The sequence below is a fragment of the Larimichthys crocea genome, chromosome XXI (assembly GCF_000972845.2).
Source record: "Larimichthys crocea isolate SSNF chromosome XXI, L_crocea_2.0, whole genome shotgun sequence".
Classification (NCBI taxonomy): domain Eukaryota; kingdom Metazoa; phylum Chordata; class Actinopteri; family Sciaenidae; genus Larimichthys; species Larimichthys crocea.
In genome coordinates, this window is record NC_040031.1 from 17,223,359 (window position 1) to 17,244,661 (window position 21,303).

Below are 21,303 nucleotides of genomic sequence, written 5' to 3' on the forward strand. Positions count from 1 at the left end.
TGACTTTAATCCAGTACAGTAACATATACCTTAACATAATAGTATGTAGTACACATACTATTATGTGTATCTTTACCAGCAATGTGTGTTACATTTTGTGTTTATTCACTGATTGGCCTGGTTGAAAAAGGTCACCTGCCACAAACCTAACAGCATTTATGATTTGTAATATAATATACCTATATGTCTGTTTGTATAAGACTACTTACATTTTAATCTAAGCGGCAAACAATTGCATCCACCATAATCTAAATAATGCTTTCCAAGGATGTTGCACAAGCCTTTTTTTGTTCAGTCAAATTAAGCACAAAAATGTGCTTATGAGTTAAGTTTTCATCAGGTTACTGTAGAAATCTATTTTTTGAAGTCTTCCTTCCGACTAATCATGACTTTTTATGACTAAGACGGGTGGATCACAGTCTCTTCCGATTCATGATTAATCCACTCTGTGTTGTCACATATCAGTTTTTAAAGCACAAAGTCATCTACTATGTATTTATATCTGTTAACAGTGATTTCAAGCAAACATAGTCACCATCACGTACCACAATCAAATGTTACTTCATGAGGTCCATTAAATCTTTCCTGTTGCATTATCACACGTATGCTTACGTCGTGTACTTCCTGTGACAGTGAAGGTACTGCGTAGTGTGTCTGTTAATTAATGATAAGACACTTCACAGGGGGCAGACTATATTTCCCTGCACTGTTTACAGCACAGCATTTGAGAGCTGGGTTTCGGAGCACATACAATGAGTAAGTGATTAACTCTGCTTTTCCTTGAGTTCAATTCCATTGAATTTGTTTTGCAGTCGTAAAGTGGCATTTTCTTGTTTCTTCACAAGATAAGCCATGAGGAATCTTGTGTGGATTTGGTTTAAGGTTCTTTATCTCTCAGAGTACATAGAAACACAGCTACACAGTTACTTGTTTGGCATTCCTGGTTGTTAAAGTTGAAGCCACTACACTAGCATAAGGGTGCTGCATAGAAGTGAACAATGATGCATTTTTCAGCGGAATCCAATGGTGTCCAGCTCAGAGACATAACCCACCTTAATGGAAATGGTGTGTACAACGAGGCTTTTGAAATAGAGGTATGTATCACCTTTTTCTTTGTAAATAAAATGGCACATCATTATATTAAAAAAATAAAATAAAATCCCTCTAATATAGGAGGACAACACTACTGATACTAGCAGTGTCAACAGGGAGACTAAAAAGACTAAAAATGGACTGGGATCATACTTCAGGTGTGTCAGTTCAAGTGATTGCGCTTTGTGTTTTGTTGGGGGGGAAAGTACTTTTAGGTGCAGTTATCACAGCAGGTGCATACTATCAGATTTCTGTAATATTGATTTTGTTTATATAGAATGTAAATGTACACTACTGTATGTTTAAAATGAATGTAAATGCAACAGAAAATCTGTGCTACTGTAAACTTTGAGACTGTTTAGTTTGGATTGTATTTAATATGCAAAAGAACAAACTTTAGTGCAAACATACAGTACATTACTTAATACTGAATCTATATTTATGTGTAAGACAACATTTTTGATTTCAAACTGAAGTATATTTTGTACACTACTTATTCCCATACTTTAGCAAAGTTTCCAAACCGATTAATGCCACAGAGGATTACATCAAGGCTCATGCACAAACCTTGAAATACGTTGTGCTTGGCATACTTGGAGCAGGTAAAAGTCTGTTTCTTTGTGTTCAAATTTTACAATCAGTAGCAGTTTGTTCTGAAGTGGTTTCTGTCATACTATCACAAAACCAGAATAATTATGTGAATATAGGCAATCATTTTTGATCAAATGCTCTGTACTCTTCTGTAGGTTATGTGGCATACTTCATTGCAGCCTGTGTGTTGAATTTCCAGAGGGCCACCGCCCTCGTGGTCCTCACCAGTTTGGGTATTGTCATTAAATCATATGACCTTTTGAAGGAGTACAAGGGAGAAAGCATCAGCCAGTGTTTCAGACCTGCAGTTAGATGCTTTAAATCTAACTTGAAGTGGATAAAATGGTGAGTGGATGCCTAAATATGACAATGAGCAACACATAATGTAATCTGTTAATGAATCGACACGTGTTTTATTGGGTTTTCAGGATTTTCATCGCAGTGGTTGTGGCCCTGCTTGTGGTGTGGCTTGCCTTAGACACAAGCAAGCGTCCTGAGCAGCTTATCTCATTTGGAGGTGTGTGCATGTTCATCGTGCTTGTATTCCTCTTGTCAGCACACAGGGCGGCGGTGAGTGTTATCTCACATCTATGGTTATCTCTAGTCTGTTTTGCTGAGACTTTGGATATCATTTGGCCTTGTGCTTCTATCATCTTAGGGTTTAGCAGAAGTGCTTCCTTGTAACAACACAAGGCTGATATACTTATGGTCCTATCTTTTCTTTCTTTTTTAATTTCCTCTAGGTATCATGGAGGCCTGTGTTTTGGGGTCTCGGGATACAGTTCGCTATTGGCATTTTTGTTATAAGAACACAACCTGGACTGGCAGCATTCAAATGGCTTGGAAAACAAGTGGAGGTATAAAAATAATAAATGTGCAGTTTAGTAGGACAAACAAGCAGGTGTCTGCTTCAGCTTTACATCAGCAAATGGGCATGTGTGTGATCTTAATATATAGAATAATAGCATACACATTGATCATTATTACACAAGCTCAGCTCCTCCTACATCAACATTACAGATTTAACTCCCAAATCATTAGCAAACATAACATTAACTGTTTGTACATTGTAAATTGTTTTATTAAGAATCAAACACGATCCATTTTGTAGAACATTACTAACATCCCAAATTAACTATGTATTTATGTATTTGACAGTAGTAGTATTACTGTGAAATGTGTGATCCAGGATTCACATCATATGTGATGCTGAAGCTCTTGGTGCACAACAGTATGACACACAGTGCTCCTTATCTACCAGCACACACTATTCTACACAATATTAACTGAGTGGATAATACATGCTTATCTTTATTGTGCTCTTCACTTTTATCCTCTGGTCACCCAAAGTTTAGTGGATTTTTAATGTGTATTTCAGCCTGCTGTCTCTTCTGTTGCTAATTTAACGAGTAACAGAGTCATAAAATTCACAAATGTCAGTAATAAATGGATTGAGTAAAGAAATAATTATTTAAAACAATGCAATATATGTTTCTTTTTGTCCTATAATCACAGACATTTCTGAAGTATACTGAACAAGGGTCAGGATTTGTTTTTGGGGATCTGATCAACATTTTTGCCTTTCAAGTAAGTGGATTATAGTGTATTATTTCTTAAACATGGGCACTTAACCAAGATTATAAACTATTGTGTTTAACATTAACTTTGATTTCTTCATCAGGCTTTGCCCATTGTTGTGTTCTTCAGCAGTGTGATGTCAGTCCTTTACTTTTTGGGGATAATGCAGTGGCTCATTCTGAAGGTAAAGATTAAATTTTGTACCTTACAGCTTCATAGGTTCCTGTAGGTCTGGGTGGATATTGCTTACGCCTGCAGTGACGTACTATGACCAAGGGCCACGTGTTTTTGTCCATGCAGATCTCATGGATCATGCAGATAACGATGGGAACCTCTCCCACAGAGACCTTGAGTGTGGCAGGCAATATATTTGTTGGGCAGGTACTCTTGATTTTTTTGGAACACTATCTTGAACACTAATCTCGCTACATAATAAATCAATGAGCTTGAATCTCTTTGCACTTTGTAGCTTCATGATTACATAACGTGATTTTTGTGCATCAGACCGAGGCACCGTTGCTGATCCGCCCTTATCTGAAGGACATGACCAAATCTGAGATCCATGCTGTTTTGACTGGTGGATTTGCCACAATTGCAGGCAGTGTCATGGGGGCATTCATCTCATTTGGGGTGAGATTAAGTTGCTTTCACACCACCACAAAATACATACAATACATGCATATTTCATACAAAATGTTGCATTAGAATGTGTAACAAATGACAAAAGACAACAACCACAAAAACATAAAAACAACAACAAGAAGGTAAAAGTAGGTTTTCTTTTAAGATAGAAATCTCAAGGGAGACAGATCCCGAGACTGGTGCCATATAATCTAAATGCAGCATCACTGTAAACTTTAGTTCCTGGAAGGAAGAACCGTCACTGTGAATAAATAAGTAATTTATTAAAAACATAAACTGTGATCTGGGCCAAAGCAATTTGAAAACAGTCATAAGCAGCTTTAAATCAGTTCAGTTCAGGGGACATGGAGCCAGTTTAAGCTTTTTATTCTGGGAGTCATGTGTCCCCTCAGTTTTATGTTGGTTGCAGGACCAGTTGTAGATGTTTGATAAGATTCTTCAGGAGGCCAGTTCAATATGAATCATAAGAAACAAGTGTAAGCAAAAACATGAACGAGGAACAGGAAAATGATTGACAATGTTGGCAATATTCTTTAAGTGGTTTAAACCCTCTGTAGTATGCACCATGATTTGAATTGTTGTCAGGGAATGCTCTCAGATTCTGATGTCTCTGTGTAGCAATGGAAACAAATACCACAATGATGCATGTGCATTATATGTAGAAAATAAGGCATAATTTCTTCAAAAACTGTATTCTGCAGATTGATGCAACGTCCTTGATATCTGCCTCTGTGATGGCTGCTCCTTGTGCATTGGCCATCTCTAAACTTTCTTACCCAGAAACAGAAGAGAGTCGCTTCAAGTCAGACAAGAATATTAAAGTGTCTGGTGGGTAAGTATATCTGTCCCTCTCCCTTCTCCCCTTTCAGAATTTTTCTACTTTTGTGAGTGTTGTGGTGATTCAAACCACCCCGAATTCTGTAGACCTGATTGTAGAGCAGAGAGATATTGAGTTTAAAGAAGACAAAGACAAGTACTCCAGTTTCACCTGTTGCAAGAGGGAGAACACAGCTCTCAGTTCTTACAGACCCCGCGATCTGCACACCTTCACGCCCTGCTGAGTTCTGAGCTCTCTCTGGCTCCAGCTAGTTTTATTAAATCACACAAACGGTTACATATTTGTTATTATCTTCATACAGGGTAGTCTGCTGGGTGCAGCCGATGCCCGGGTGTGTGTGTGTGCTCTTTTCTCGGACCATCGTGTCCTTGGGTACACTCTGTGCCTAGATTCAGATGCTTTGTAACAGTTTCTAGTTGTGCTCACACACATACCTCAGGCGTGGGATTGCACTCAGACACAAACTGTAATCTGCAAAAACACTCTGCTGGTTATACAACATTCTTAAAAGCAATAGTTCAACATAATCACACAGTTTAATATTCTTAAATGATTATTAGGCACTTCAGATAATATAATCCACAATAGTAAGATGTTCTGTGTCTGCTTTCAGTTCTAACCAAGGGGAGTCTCCTATTTCTCTGCTTATCTGCTCGTCTCTCTCTCTGTGTGTAGGCCTTGAACCTGCAACTCCTGCAAAACACTTATACTAGTTACACAACACTCAAAAGCAATATACTCTGTGTGACCTTATACTTACCCAGATCCATTTAACACAAATCTATTTTAATTCAAACATTATTATACATTTCCACATGAGCTAAATTACTTTTTTTTTTAAACTCCCCAGTGATGAACAGAACATTCTGGAGGCTGCTAGCAGTGGAGCATCTGCTTCAATAGGTCTTGTTGCCAACATTGCAGCAAATCTGATAGCCTTTATCGCCATCCTTGGGTTTGTAAATCAAGCTTTAAGTTGGCTGGGAAGTATGGTGGGACATCCTGAACTCACATTTCAGGTACGTCGAATAACTAGACATTTTGTGACATTTTGATAATGTGCAGTACTTTTACATTTTGTTGTATTCATTTTGACTTAGTGTAATATTGGAAGGGAAAAAAGAGCTTATGAAATGCAGTCCTTGTTAAAGCCAAAAATTTTAGTTATTTCATAATTTCATAATTTTGATGATGTATTTTGTCATTTAAATGTACATTTCACCGAATGCTTACTGTACTATAAATTAATTACAATAGCCAAATAACCTTATAACTCTCTGTCACAGCTTATTTGCTCTTTCGTGTTCATGCCTGTGGCATTCATGATGGGTGTGCCATATGAGGACAGTTTTATTGTCGCTGAACTAATTGGCACAAAGCTCTTCCTCAACGAGTTTGTGGCTTATCAGGAATTATCGAAACTGAAGAGCAACAGACTCAATGGACTTGAGGAAGTCATTGGAGGTGAAAGGCAATGGATATCTGTGAGTATATAGATCCTTAATTTGAGTTGTCTGTGCAACAAGTATTAGCTCCACAAAAAATGTGGAAAGGAAACACTTTTTTTTTTCAATGCACGATGACATGATTTGTTTTTTCTTGTTTCAGGTCAGATCAGAAATAATCACCACTTATGCTCTTTGCGGGTTTGCCAACTTCAGCTCACTGGGTATTGTGATTGGAGGCCTATGTGAGTATTTTATCCCTCACCACAGTACATAATCATTCTCATTCATCATTCTCAGCAATTGTTTTTGACACAGAATATTTTTCTTCCCTCAAAGCCTCTATTTGCCCATCCAGAAAAAGTGATATCTCGTCTCTGGTGATGAGGGCTATGCTTACTGGGACTTGTGTATCTCTCGTCAATGCTTGCATTGCAGGTAAGAGTTTTTTAAACTGAACTGGCAGTGCAGTTTAGCTTATTTCCTGTTGTACTATAACTAAGTGTTTTTTTTCACTTTATTTCTCAGGTATCCTCTTTAATCCTTTAATGCCCAGTTGTGTGGAGCTTTTCAGTACGACTAATGTTTTCAATGCCACAGATGTAAACATACAAACCTGCTGTGAAGACCTCTTTAAAAGGTAAGAATAAACATTTTCATTATGCTTTAGTGGCTGAATTAAAAGGTTAGGGAAAACCTTAGTGACACACAGAGTTAATAGATCATTGTGTACTATGCACTCAGGCAGCTAAGTATCTGACATGAACTTATTTGGACTTATATCTCAAATTAATTCTTTTGCAGCACTATAAACAATGGGACCATTTCATTTGAAGGATCGTGGAGCACAGTAGCAAATGCAACTGTGTTTCTCTCTAAATGCTGTCAGTGTTGTGGTCTTTCTGCTGTGGTTTGTTAGTATAGGAGAAAAATACATAGCACTATCTGTATTTATACTGTAATTGATTTGTCCCTTCATGTTTGTATATTTTTGTCACGCTTGTATTTAGAAATGTAAAGCATATATTTTAAAAATGAATGTATCTTGTATCCATGTATTATATTGTAAAATAATTCAGTTCATCAGCTTTTATTTAAAGCCAAGTATTCAAATGACACACTTTCAGAAATGTACGTCAGGAAATGTAAATGTAAATATTTAAAATAAAATTAAGTAACTAAATTATTTAATATTGTTGGTACTAATTATACTAATTATATTAATTAAAAATGAAAATATGGAACTATGCTTGGACTCAAATGTTTCACATTTATTAAAAAAAAAAAACATGAGCTCACATGATGTGACATAACAAAGACAGCACACACTGTAAACACACATTTATTCGTCTTCCTTAGTTACTCATTCATTGATTCACTCTCACACACTCACATGTTTACATTTTTCTTCACGCTACTTCAGATATTTAGTGCTTTGACTTTATGTACACATAAATACAACAGTTGGAATGCATGACACAACAACTCAACATTACAGTGTTCCCACCGTAATCTGCTGATGCCAATATTCCAACCTCATTTCAACATCTTTTTTGTGACTTTTCTATCATAAACAATCATGCATGTACAGTGTAATGGCATGTTAATGTTAAGTAATGGCAGCTAAAGTTGGAGACCAGCTATTTGGACTCATTTGGGTGATGACTCTCATTGATCATTAACTAAAAACCTTTAACAGAAATGTCAGTTCTTTATTGTTTGTAGACTCCTGTTACAATTTAACCATGAATACCTTTGTGAACCCATGAGATAACAGAATAGCTGTCATTCTAATTTTTTATTCAAGTCAAAGCTGGCTTTGCAACAAAAAGAAATAAACTAAAAAGAATAGGCAATGCTCAAGACTGGTCTGGTTACTGCTGACCAACTGTACACAAAACCCACAGCTCTCTTCTTCAGTGAAAGGTGATTGTCAGCTCTGAAAAACACACCACAGATTGCATGCAGGGAGTCCACTCTTTTGATTATTTTGTTCAGTGTGATTTTATACCACAGTGCGTATGTCAGGTCTAAATGACTCTATTAGTAGTTTTCAAGATCTGGGTGTTCACATGTCAGTGAGCATGAGCATATAATAGTTAAAGAGTTTTCCAGTAAGCCCCACACTGCTTATTGTTTTGACAATGACAATCACCTAGATATTCTGAAATGAACACTTAAAGACACAGACAGATACAAAGTACTCAAAAACTACTCATAAGTAATACCAAAAACAAAGTGCACACACACATCTTTGACCTAAAAATGGTGCCTATAATTCAACAGCATGAGCTCAACTTTGCTGTGTAAAGAAATGCTGCATAAGCAGTTCAAATGCCAACCATAAATAACGTTTCCAAAAAAAACTTTATGCCCTCACACATACTGTACATCACAGATGAACGTGCAGCATTTAATAGGGATAGATTACCTCATGATGCTTTCAGTCATATCGCTAACATGTTGACATCATCATCACAAAAGAGCTAAACTTTTCCCAGCGTGAAACACGGTTCAGTGATGATGATTTCAGTTGTTTGTCCACTCATAGAGCTGATAAGACTCTGAGGCAAGTATTTTAAACCATTAAATAGTGTTTTGTCAACTCTAATGTGGTCCAGTGTTTATTTTTACACCGTTAAAGTTAATAACACTGCACCCATTACTCCAAACATTCTTATAAGCCTCTTAACTACAGTATGTAGTTGGAGGGCAGTAGTCTCTTTACAGTAATTCCTAATGATACTGTAAGTCAGGTCAACAAACTATTAGTTTTTTAATCATCTTAATCAAGTCCTTGCTGGCTTTGGTAACTGGAAATAACAGGTAATACTAAACCATTTAAAGCAATACAATCTTGCTTGACACAGAAGTGGCGCCTTTTTCCTACCTAATTTCTAGAACATCAGCAGTTTCTGCTGTCTTGGGTTTGGCACCATTTTTACTGTCCTCTGTCTCTTGAACTTTTCTAGTCACCTTTGGGCTAGAATTTGACTTTCTTAAGATCTGAGGGCTTTGTCCTTTTTTCTGCAGCTGTGGGCTGCCAGAGCCCAACTTGCGGTTGAGCAGGGGGCTCCTGGAACCCTTTATCTTGGGCTGCTGCAGACTATCCATAGTCTTAAGTGGGTGTAGACCAAGAAGTCCACAGTAGTAGTTGCACTGATGGTGTGTCAGGAACTGTTCGAATACTTCAGGGGAGCCATGCTCCGTTAGTCCTTGGTATCTGAAATACAAGGTACAACTTTTAATCCAGATATTCCAATAGAAAACAATATAAAAATAGAAAACAATAACATTTGCATGTATTGGTTTAGATACAAACCCTTTTGACTTGGTCACAACTCTAACATTTGTAATCTTCGATTCAACACCTACAAAATATAATCACAGACAATTATAATTAATATTCTCATTCTCACATAGATAAATTACTACTTTTTTATACCCTTGTACGTCTTACCCTCCAGCCCAGTGACCAACAGGTTGCCGTGCGTCCACTGATGGATCCAGTGCTGGAAGGTGCTGCATTTCTGCTCCACCTCAGAAACTGTTTGCGTTATCAGCTTGCCTTTAGGATCCATCGTACAATACTTGACGAAGACACCCTCGAGATCAACCTCCACTGTAGCGTATGGCACTGAGTTTGCAGGGCGGTACATCAGATACCGAGGGATCACTCTGTGGGCAACACAAAAAAAAGTGGCTTAATCACACAGTTGTACAGTTCAGAGCTATGATAAATATGTGTAGCACTTACTCTAGTGAATAGCCAAAGTTCTCATTAACTCTTGCTTCAGCGGCAAAGATTTTACAGTATTCTCGAATCACGTTTTGGACTTTGCATTCCTGGCAACACAAAGAAATTAACAGATCAGATTATATTTGCTAGGAATGTATTGGGGGGAATTTACAAAACATTCTTAGGCCTTACATCCACTACTCACTTGCTTAGTGATCTCTTGATTTCTCTCTGCAAGGTTGCTCTCCTGTTTGGTCCCGTAGGCTATGGGGTTTTGAATTTTGATGATGCAGGTGCTTCCAGACTCAAAGACTGGATCCAAGCCATAAATGACCTTCACTCTGCTGGCTTTGTGAGCACGACCCTCCCCGATGTTCGCCGCCTCTGTCATGATGCGACCAAAATAATTTTCACCCCAGTTGCCAGTGTCAGCCAGGCCCTTGGTGAACAGCAGTGGGGTCATCTCAATCTCCTCTCCAACTAAAGGAAAACAGAAATAGATATTTACAATGAGCAATAATTTAGAGAAAATATACTAATAAAAAAGGCTGATTTAGTTTGTAGCTGATTTAAAAATGTACCTTCCAAATCATCTCTTAGCAGAATCTCAGACAGAACTGTTAAACAGAAAAGAAAGACTCATTAAAGCGCAAATGATATATAATATTTTAGATTTCACACTGTCTTTAGATTTAAGATTCCTCCAAGCATGCTGTTCTTACTGTCAGCGCTGAGCAGGTAGTCAGTAGTGTCAGTCCCATATTCATTATTGATTGAACAGCCATATACTCCACAGTCTTGGCTGGATGCTAGAACAATAGCCAGGGCTACTTGGCTTTCATCTCCTCCACTTGAGGACAAAAAGGAGAAAAAACAAATCATGAACATATCAAGATGATCGGCTCATCAGAGTTATACCTGACTTCAAAGATTCAACATCAACCCACAAGGTGTCACTGTGAGACAGAAAGTCATACTGTTTCTGCAGCAGCCAATAGCACATATATAGACTTGTATTGCCCCCTGGAGATGGGAAAAATACTGTGTCAGGTTACAGTTTCTGTGTCTAGCCAGAGATTCACCTCTCTGTGTCACAGCTGTGGGGTTCACAGTCACATGAGCTGGGCGTCTCTGCAGTGAGAACATGAGTATGACAGAAGGCCATGGGATGCACTCTTTCGGCCCAAATAAATCCTGTTTTTCCTTGTAGCATAATAGTTTCATATTTGGAAACTGTCCAGCCTCAAAATAATAGCAGCGAAAAAGGTGACAATAAATAATGTTAATACAAAATGTACACCATGTGATACTGCTGTTGAATTGTGTTACAGGTGGTTAGAGCAGTGTTGATGTTGTAAGACAAGAAGGGGATTTACCTTCTCTTCACCTCTAGAATTTCCTCCTCATCTCTATACCACTTAATGGTGGAGTCACTTAGAACGTTGAAGAACTGGCACCATAGCTTCAGGTGTCCAGAGGCATCTGGGAATGGCTCTCCTCTGATCTTACGGATGACCTGTGGAGCTGGCGAGAAGGGGGTGCCAAACAAGGGGCCCAAAGTAAATATATACAGTACTAGTGAGTGGAGGCTTTCTAATGTTTCCACTTCCTCAGGTGCCGGTATGTGATCAGGCATTTCACAGAACCATTTGAAATGTGATATTGTAATATTTTGAAAAAAGTTACACAAAAGTTGATGCTGATAATGAAGTTGATGCAGACATTATCGGTAAAAACATGCACAACTTAGGACTGAATCTTTACCTTTCAAAGGGTCTAGCTTCTTTTCAGCTGGTTTCTCCTCTTGCTTTGTGCTGACTGGCTCTTCTGTGGGAGTCTCCTCCACAACTTTTGGCACCTCCAAAGTGACCTTTCTGCGGCTTAGCAGCGGTGAGCGCCTCTCCATCGGTGGGGTATTTTGTCCCGTGGGAGCTTGAAGTAGTGCTGCTCTGCGAGCCTGGCTGGGTGACAAGTAGGGGGTCTCCTTCTTGCTTTGAGTGTCTAGCGTACTAACCACTGCTCCCTCTACATCTTCTTTAGGTTTTGGGATGAAGATTTTTCGACGAGCTCCGGAGGCCAACTCCTCAGGCGTGGCAGAGCGTATAAGTGACAGACTGTCTCTGCGTTTCAGCCGAGGACTGCTTTCACAGGAGAGGGATGATGTTGGTGTTGAGCCTCCACTCAGATCTTCGTCTGCTTTATCACCCACAGTGATTACAGGGACAGTCGTCACAGCATCATTGTCTGAATCTGGAGCAGCTTTGGACATGAATCTGCGGAGACTGGCTGGACTCAGGGATGGGTGTGTTGGGGGTTTGGAGCAGAGTCTCTCAACAGATCTGTTTCTTTGAAGGTCCTCAGAAGACAAAGAATTCTCTACCTTGGCGTCTTTGAGGGGTTTTATCTTCAAAATTTCAGGGACAATGTCTTCTGTTGTTTTATTGAATGATGGTCCATTGTCACCAACCTTTGGTATTAGAGCTTCATATAGTATAGAGGGGGTGTTTTCTTTCATACTTATATTTTCTGACACTTCTTCTTGGTTCTGTTTCCTATTTTGAGTTCTTTCGTGCTTAATGGTCATATTATTGTCAGCGTCATGCTTTGTTCCCCTTTGCATGACAGCTGAAGTTTCTGTTTCTGTTGTCTCACTTTGAGTGTACAATCTCAGTGGAGAATCACTTTCGTGACAAGTAACAGAGACCGGTGGCACCACAAAAAGAGGCACAGTTGGAGTGTCAAATGCTTGTGGTGTATCTGCGACATTAGTGTTTATATCCTCCTTGTCATCAGTACATGAAACACTTATAACAGGAATTGTTACAAAATCCGTCTGAGGGAGCTGTTTACTGCTTTCATTGTGTGTCTGCTCAAACATTTCTGTCTTGTCATCTAATTGCGCAACTTCCTTTACTTTCTCCGTAGGCGAGAAGGCATAATCACTCTGCATACCTTTCTGCGTGGGTAACAAACTTGGAGAATCATCCATGCTCTGCTCTTGAATTATTACTGCTGACACATGACTTGCGTCATGTTTTTGCAAAATCACAGGCTCAGATTCTTGCTTGTTTGTTGCCAAAATAGTTAGTGGTAGAGTGGATTCTTTGAGCTCAGACTCCATTATTTCAATTTTTGGGATTACAAAAAGTTCATTTAGGTCTCTCACAGCTGGTTTAATATCTGGGGAGTCTTCAATAGCAGATATTTGGATTAGTGGAATATGTTCTGAGGGCCAACCCTGTTTTCTTTCAGTGCCATCTTGCTGTAAAACATTACTGTGCTCCTCCGAAACATTAGTATTAAATTCTTTGTTTTGCGTTACTGAAAGACTCTTTGATTCATCAAACTCATTTTCAGTGATTTGATTCCACTTTTCTGTCACCACTTCAAACGGTAAACTTTCATTCTTTGCTTCAGTGCTTTCACCTCCTAAAACTGCTGGCTCTTGTGCTTTTATATTGTTAACTTCCAAATCTTTCTCTAAATCATAAATCAATACCTCTTTCAATTCACTTCTCTCTTCACTGCTTCTTAAACCTAAGTTTGGACTCTGCATGACACTGGGATTGTAAACTTCTGTGAGTTTGTCTACTATAGAAGAGGTGCATTCTTGCGGTATTTTTAGGTCACCCTCCTCTATACTCTCTGGGGTGGCAGTGGGCGGAAATCCTACATTCATTTCCTGAATCAGTAAAGTATGTTCTGTTTCTTCTTTTTCATGATCTCTCTCTAGACTGTCTGCTGCCACACTAGGCAAAGGTAAAAGCACCTGATCTGGTGTTTTAGATTCACGTGGCTCTATTCTCTCTTCCAGCGAAGATGTTGTTAATTCGGTAATCTCAGATCTGTTTATATCTGAGTGCGGCTGTTGGTTTAATTTCACTTCAGCTTTCTCTTCCTCACATAACTTGTTATAAGTTCGGCCCTCCGCTGTGTCATTTTCACCATCTTTGGTTATCTTATCAACACTTATCTCCTCTTCTCGCAACTTTTCAGTGGGTGCTTCTCCAAGGCTGTGGCTATCTGACGCTGAGATAATAGTGCTGGGGGGAGTCCAGGTTTCTTCCAAACTAGTGAGGGTGGGTGTGGGAGAGGACTTTTCTTCATAAGGGGCTTGGGTCTGTGACAAGACAGATATATCTTCTCTGGGTGAAGACTCATCTCTTGCAGCCTGGTGACTGAGCTGTGCCGAAACTACCAGACACTCTGGTTCTTGCTGGCGTTCAGGAACCTCTGCGATAACAGAGACTACCTGAGATTCTGCCTAATGGGAAGTAAAGACATAAAGCATTTTAGTACTTCATATTTGCAGATACAGTGGTGTTTGTCTTTCACAATGATTTCCATAAAAGACACATGATTTTTATTCTTGGCATCCAAAATATTGTTGTTTTTGTTAACTACTGGAAAATACTGGAAAAAAATATTTAGAGTTGTGTTGGAGGTTTAAAGCATGTCTAAGAGGCTTGTGACAGCAACATTTTATGCAGTGACCTTTGACAGTGTGACACTTGTAAACATGTTTTTAGTATGAATGATAAAAGATTCTAACAAACATAACACTGCAACACTGAGGTATATTCCAGTCAATATGGTGAAGCCTGTCTGTAAATGTTGTTGATCAGGTACTAGTTAATAGATGATGATGAATAGTTTAGAAAATATGCAGAACAACTTGAGTAAGTCGATATATTTTTGTGCTTTATGATCTGTCAGTTTATTTCAGGAACTGCTTTACTTCATGTCACATGCACGGTAGCTGAGGAGTGTTTACACCTGCAATAAAATGTTTAAATAACCCCAACCTTTAACAAACAAGGTTTATCTTTTTTAAGATTAAGCCCTAGCTGTGCATCTATTTTGTACTAACTTTAATGTTAATGTTTTCTAGAAGTTAAACCAAGCTTGAGTGTGTACTCCACGCCTATTATGTTGAAACACGGACAGGGGAATTCCCACATGATTGACACGTGTGCTGTTTATACTTAGAGCGTGCTGGGCAGTGAATGAATGATAGCTGTTTCGAGAGACGTGAATGATTAATCTGTTGTGCAGACTTGGAGCAATAATCAAGCTGTTAAGGTATTATTGACAAGAACAAATCTAACTTTGATTGGTTATTTTTAAAAATCTCAATCATGAGAATGATTGTGATTATGAAAAGAGAAGATTTATAAGTAAGGATTCAAGCCACATGTAGGAGTGTTGTTGGGTTTTCTCCTTAATGCTCCTAGTTTTGCTGTTGACACATTACATTACAATGTATGCAGAGGAGTAATGAAGGCACAAACTGTCTCGTGACTACGTTTGTCCAGCAGTAACCACTAAAAAAACAGGAAGTTCTTTCGATAGAGGGGAACTAATACATTCAGTTAAAAACTGAAGCTGTGGTCATCACAATACATCTGTATTTAAATGAATGTCACAATCATGAGAAAACCTTGTACACGCATGTATAAGTGACTTCCTCAAACTAGTCATTGATTAAGAAGATATCATCACTGTAACAAAGGTACAATTTTAGTTCCACATTATGGGCTTACATGTGCTCTGTTTAATCATAGTAGTTTCTTTTTCCACGTCATTGTTCACCGCATTAATGTTAATACCACAATGTAGAATTCAATGCACGTGCTGTGTATTTCAAAACCATTCATAAACACAGAATATATGTGGATTTTTAATAGATTATAGGATTGTATTGTCTACTAGCTATAACAAATATCTGTGATGTTTTGATGGGTTACTATAAACTTTCAGGTATACATTCTTCCAAACTTCCTCTTTAACACATATATTTATATATATTTAACTACTTTTCATAAACTATTGTTAAACACACATAAACAAATGTCACTCTGCATTGACAGAGACAGATTCCTCTTTTAAAGGTACAATCTGAGAACTGTACGTTGTATCTCTTTGTTTAGAAAAACAGACCTCTGCATGGCTTCAGTCTTATGTGTCCAAAGAAAGACATAAAACAAATCACCATATCAGCTTTCCTACTGTATCTGTGTATATTGTACTGCCCATTACAGTTCTAACTCGTATAACATGAAACAATTATGTAAAATGAACATTAAAATGACAGAAGTACTGCCTGTTTCCCTCTTCTCTAGATGAGGAAGTGGTTTATTTTAAGATAAGGGGGGGCAGTGAGGAATGTGTCCGATGTGACAAGGCCCGCCTTTCATGCTGAGACCTGCCGTAGAACTCACTCTACTCCTGCTCATCCAGATCACACGGCCCTCTGTCATGTAAAGCCCTGTTTGTAACGTGAGAACTGCCTCCGACATTCAGGTTTCATCATGATCTCTGACGCACTAGTGTCCCACTCACTGCAGCCAACATCTGACATGTTCCCCATCCTATCTTACAGTGTGCAGTGTAGACACACAACATCCCCCACCTCCACATATAGTGAATGTAAGTTGCCCTTTTTTTGTTTTTTGATTCCCTGTTTCTCCCACACTATCTTGTTTGGCTTGTCGCTCTTGAGTGGTATCATTGCAGTAAAACCACAGTTTCTCATGGCCAGGGTGACTCATTCCACCAGTTGTTTATCACTGCTATTATACTCTATACTCTAAAGTGTGGATTTTGTCTGACTATCCCACATTCAATGAAGTGCTTCTTATCCACCACAATCACAACCAGCAGCCCAAAGCTTAAGCTGGGCCATAGTTGACATAGTTCAAGCTTTGGCCCTGAAGTAGCTCATCTTGTACTATCTTGTCACACAAATTCAGTCTATATATAGCTCCCAAGGGTGCAGCCAGCTGCCCTGCAAGACCACTGTACATACCTCAGTGAGAACTCGAAGGCCGGACAACAATCTTTCTTCATCTGGCCTGCTGCTTTGTGACCCAACAGACACCTCCATGGCCTCCACAGCATCATCAGCCACCTTGACACTCTGCCCTGTGAACTCCTCCACGCTCTCAGGTGGTAATTTATGAACTGGTGGCAGGTCTGTGTGTAGAGCATCGTCTTCATGCTTATGTTGTAGTGACACTGACTGTTGTTTTATATCCATAGTTTTCGACGGCTCCTTTGGTTTATCCATTTCCATCGGCACAACTTCCTCTGTGAGAGGCTTGTAGTTTTGATTATGCTCCTGTTGCAGCCGAAATGATGGTGGTGTTTCTGGTTGAGGAGGCTGTGCTGAAGCGAGCAAGTGGTCAAACTCTCTTTCCTTCTCAGCGTGATCATGAGAGTCTTTCTTAGTCTTACCAAAGAGGAAGTCTTTGACTGAGTGGAGCATAGAGGAGATGGAAGCTTGGATGTGGTGGTGCTCATGATCCTTATGAGCCTTGCTGTGATGTTTTACCTCGGAACCATGTTTTGTGTGGGGTGCTGTACGCGACATCCTTTCATATTCTTTCTCTCTCTCTATGGCCAATTGTTCTTCTCTCCTTTTCTCTCTCTCATACTCTTCCTTTATTGCTCTTTCTTGTTCTTCTCTTTCTTTTCGCATCGCCTCTTGCTCTCGTTCTTTCTCTCGTTCTTTCTCTATACTTGCACTTACAACAGGTATATCCATCTCTTTAGGTTTCTCCCCTCGAGGTGAGCTCTGTTTTTCCTCAGCATCCTGGGACTGGAGAGTCTCTGCCAAAAATTGTGCCAAACTGATTCCTCCATCATAACAGTTTTCACCTCCATTCCCCATCATATTGCTTTTGCCAGTGCTGCTGTTAACCCCAGCATCCACACCATTTGAGATTTTTATTTTCTTTTTGGACAAGGAAGAAAGGTCACTGTCTTTGGGTATCTCAAGGGACATGTCGTTGACTTCAGAGCTAACTCCATTAGATTCTGCAGCTCCCAGTTGTTCCACAGCCTGAGGCTCCTTGACCACTGGACTCTCCTCTGGTGGTGGGATGTGTCGCTTCCTTGGAGGTGGTTCTGGGCTCACCTGTGGTTTCTCGTTCTGATTGGTTTCTTTATCCTCTTTCTTGGTCTGCATCTCCAATTCAAGCTTTTTCTTCTCTGCTTTTTGCTTCAGCTTAGCAAAGAACCTCTGGTGGATCTTGAACTCGTTCATGGTGCCAACCTCCAGAACTCCCGAGCAGGAGACAATGCCTTTGCTGTTACTTGCTGAGACCTGATAGATGGCTGCATCATCCAATGTGCAGCTGAAAATAGAAACACATAATCTCATATAATATCTGCAATACAAATAACAAAAAGCTGTATTTCTAATATTTTGAACAGATGTAAGGAATATATACTTGTAAATATGGAGGGTGTGTATTTTTCCGTGACGATGAATTTCATATTTTGGAAGTCCACAATATCGGTCCATTTCCATATCATCTTTATACCATTTCAGTTCTGGAGCTGGGTAACCTAAAGACATTGAAATACCATAATGAACGGTTTGTAACTGGGTTATAAATATTACACTCCTAGTGCCATAAAGCTCTAGTTGTAAACATTTGTTAGATGTAGGAACCATGTCTGAAGGGACAGATGTTCCTAAATAACCTTACATATTAAAAATTAATTTGGGAAATTAAGACAAGTTAAACAAAATACAATACAGAAGCTTTGGCGTGCATGTGTTTAAAGCTGTTGCATCATGTTTGTGATGTGTCACACAGAGGAACAGCTGCTGCTGTTGGATGGGCCCACCCATGCAATCTGCTGCAAGTCAAAAACACAACACCCTGAAAAACCACCTTGAATGATAATTGGTCTGACACAATTTAAAGAGCATTTCAGGAAGTATAAAGAAATGAAAGTGTGATTCTTTCTATATTTTCAGATTAGTCACATCCTGTATCCTCACATCACATCTGAAGAGTTTCAGTAATTCCAAGAAACAATCAGCAGAGACGTGCAAATGAGCAAGGCTGTTAAAAACAAACCCACCTGTTACCACACAGGAGAACTTCACATTACAGTTTTCTGACACTGCCTTGGATTTTAAGGTGGTTTCAAAGCAAGGCTGTATGTCCTCGGTCAGCTGAGCCATGACACTGCACAAGGTGCTCCTGGAAGCAAACAAATTCATTATAAATAATAAACAGTTCAGTCTAAATTCAGTGGTTGCTTTACCTCTGTGCAGGACATTCCAAATAACTTTCTTAATTAGGAGGAAAGGATGTTAATGGAAATTTCTGGTAGTGACGAGTGTGAAAAAGTGACAAAAAATGTCAAGCAAAACAAAGCTGTCAATCCAACACCGAAACCAATGTTCATCACTAAAACGGAATTGAACACTTACATTACTGTTAAAATGTGTGGAGGTTTTCATTCTTGGGGTAAACCAGTTTTTGTGGTTAAGATATTAGTTGGGAGGAATGTTTTAAAAATATAGATTACCTCGTTGGTCTGTAGTGAGAATACCTTGAATAGCTATTCAGAGAAGAGGCAAATGCAGGGACATAAATGATTAAGATCTGCGTACTTGGAACCCACTTACGTAAATTTGTACAATAATTGCCCCCCTCTTTTCAAAAAGAGCACTTTTTATTTTCTGTTTGTTTGATATTAGAAACAGAAACATGCATAATCGATACAATAAATGTGATTTTTACAGTGTGATGTGCTGAACAATATGATAATCAATAATAAGTTTGACTAATTATATCATTTACACTTTAACTATATGATTTAAAATGCACAGAGTCATTTCCAGTTATGTTTTGTGATTGTAATAACTTGGTGTACCTGACCCAGATGCATTTTCTTGACCACCATAGTCTATAAATCTGTTTTTCATTTAAATAAAAATCTGCTTCACAAGAAACAAAGATTTGCATGTTCTACATGTGCATGGATTATACATGAGGTTGTTTACCTGTTTTCAGGCCTAACATTCGAGAGGTAAGTATTGCGGCTTGATTCTGGACGGCCATTGGAAGAGCTGCTCTCCTCATCACTGAAACTGCTTGTCCTCCCATTGCCAGAAAAAGAGCGAGTCATTGGCCTTCTGGAAGTCATCGCCCACTGTAGCAATTCACAAAAAATGTAAAAATCCGAGCTAAATGTATCACCCGCAGTATAAAACTACTCCGTAGTCACGTCCACAGCTTGTTCAAGGTTCAAGGCTAAAATTCAATGGTGGTATCCATGTAAAAGCCCCTGTAGAAGAAAAAAGAAAAACTTCAGAATAGCAACAACACCTGTTGGAAGTTAATGAAAAAAATCCAAGATATACTCTGGGATATTTCCATGTACAAAACTCAAAGACACAGTTCAGACTCAATGCTTGTCCTTTCTAACCAAGCAAAGCACTGGAGCAAGTTATAAATAGGATCAGCTATCAGGTTGTGGAAGGGCTGTTAGTGGTCAAACACCAACCAAAGGCATGTTATATTGTATGTGTTAGGAATATAATTCAGGTGTTTCTTGGTCACCTTAAAACTTGGTAAATTTTCCAACTTACCATTGAGATGTTGTCAGTGTTGCTTTGGAGCCAGAGTCTGTGAAGGAAATCTGCGTAACTGCCTATCATAGACACGCATGTGTTGCCAGCAGGGTCCTATTTTTAGCAGCCCTACAAATAGGAGCAAGAGCACATCAGATTTTCCGAAACTAGACTTTAGACTTAGCAAAGAAGCCTAAAACATTAACTGAATTCAGAGTAAAAGCTAACCATTTAAACCAGAAAAAAATAGACCATTTTCTCAACAATCGTACTGTAAAATATTCACTGCTTTGTCTTGATCCACCTAAATAAGTTGGGAAAAGGGTGTCCCATCTTAGTGAGACATTTAGTGGAACTGGACTTTCAAAACATGTCTCTGCAATATGGTTCATGAAGACAACCAATGGTCTATGTCCTATGCTTTGCTCAAGAGTTGCTAGAGGACAGCCCCCCTCACTTCGTATTGCAACACATGGTCAAAACATAGAGACCCACTTGCTGCTCATATTTCACATCAATTAGACAACAGGCTCAGCTGACAAAATCTATACTTTGATTTAATGACGCAGGGACATTTTATTGATGTGTTTATCGTTTTGGATTGCTCTTACTTATTTTTATGGTTTTAGACAGTTCTTAGTTGTTTCTAGGAATAAAGCTTTTATAAACTTGTATTAGAAATGGTATTAATTTTATCATAACAACTATATCTATTTAGGAACTCACTGTTCTTTTAAAATAAAAAGTAGCTTTGACAAACAAAACATATCCTTAAATCTGGCAAATAGCGTTATTTAAAGGCCCAGTGTGTAAAATTTAGGGGGATCTATTGGGAGCATGTGGCAGAGATGGAATGTGATATTCATGACTATGTTTTCATGAGTGTCTAATAACCAGAAAAAAAGAATCATTGTGATTTGGTTATCTTACAATGACCCCTTTATATCTACGGAGGGAGTGGGCCCTCTACCACAGGGTCATGTTACTAAGCCAAGTTTTT

General features: G+C 38.8%; 2 protein-coding genes across 5 annotated transcripts; one reads left to right on the top strand and one right to left on the bottom strand.

The window, feature by feature from the left end:
• The first annotated feature begins 624 nt into the window (after positions 1-624).
• Positions 625-7,372, top strand: slc28a1 (solute carrier family 28 member 1). Its single transcript, XM_010729395.3, has 18 exons — positions 625-756; positions 1,015-1,094; positions 1,174-1,250; positions 1,603-1,694; positions 1,839-2,028; positions 2,112-2,253; positions 2,427-2,540; positions 3,199-3,270; positions 3,365-3,445; positions 3,562-3,642; positions 3,766-3,891; positions 4,605-4,735; positions 5,592-5,760; positions 6,028-6,225; positions 6,350-6,431; positions 6,526-6,624; positions 6,715-6,826; positions 6,991-7,372. The coding sequence occupies exons 1-18, from the start codon at positions 753-755 to the stop codon at positions 7,103-7,105; spliced, it is 1,965 nt and encodes a 654-aa protein (XP_010727697.2). The 5' UTR covers positions 625-752; the 3' UTR covers positions 7,106-7,372.
• A 64-nt stretch (positions 7,373-7,436) lies between these two features.
• On the bottom strand, positions 7,437-20,670 carry alpk3a (alpha-kinase 3a). Of its 4 annotated transcripts, none has more exons than XM_019272301.2 (16): positions 20,532-20,670; positions 20,322-20,432; positions 19,734-20,017; positions 19,256-19,288; positions 18,803-18,924; positions 18,160-18,277; positions 16,734-18,063; positions 11,690-14,189; positions 11,302-11,449; positions 10,648-10,775; positions 10,507-10,542; positions 10,131-10,405; positions 9,944-10,032; positions 9,647-9,864; positions 9,509-9,557; positions 7,437-9,409 (listed from the first exon to the last, which is right to left on the bottom strand). In XM_019272301.2, exons 3-16 carry the CDS (start codon positions 19,874-19,876, stop codon positions 9,073-9,075), a joined length of 5,526 nt encoding a protein of 1,841 aa, XP_019127846.2. In that variant the 5' UTR covers positions 19,877-20,017; positions 20,322-20,432; positions 20,532-20,670; the 3' UTR covers positions 7,437-9,072. The 4 variants fall into 4 exon arrangements, with proteins under 4 accessions (XP_019127846.2, XP_019127847.2, XP_019127845.2 ...); XM_019272302.2 differs by having other exon boundaries at positions 20,576-20,666; XM_019272300.2 differs by having other exon boundaries at positions 20,322-20,670.
• Positions 20,671-21,303: the final 633 nt, after the last annotated feature.

Coding starts and splice junctions, on each gene's coding strand:
- alpk3a (XM_019272301.2), bottom strand. CDS start 19,876: ATGACTTCCAGAAGGCCAATGACTCGCTCTTTTTCTGGCAATGGGAGG. Junction 10,543..10,647: donor CTACCTGCTCAGCGCTGACA/GTAAGAACAGCA, acceptor TCTGTTTAACAG/TTCTGTCTGAGATTCTGCTA. Junction 9,865..9,943: donor AACTTTGGCTATTCACTAGA/GTAAGTGCTACA, acceptor TGTTGCCCACAG/AGTGATCCCTCGGTATCTGA.
- slc28a1 (XM_010729395.3), top strand. Junction 2,029..2,111: donor AACTTGAAGTGGATAAAATG/GTGAGTGGATGC, acceptor TTGGGTTTTCAG/GATTTTCATCGCAGTGGTTG. Junction 3,643..3,765: donor GCAATATATTTGTTGGGCAG/GTACTCTTGATT, acceptor TTTGTGCATCAG/ACCGAGGCACCGTTGCTGAT.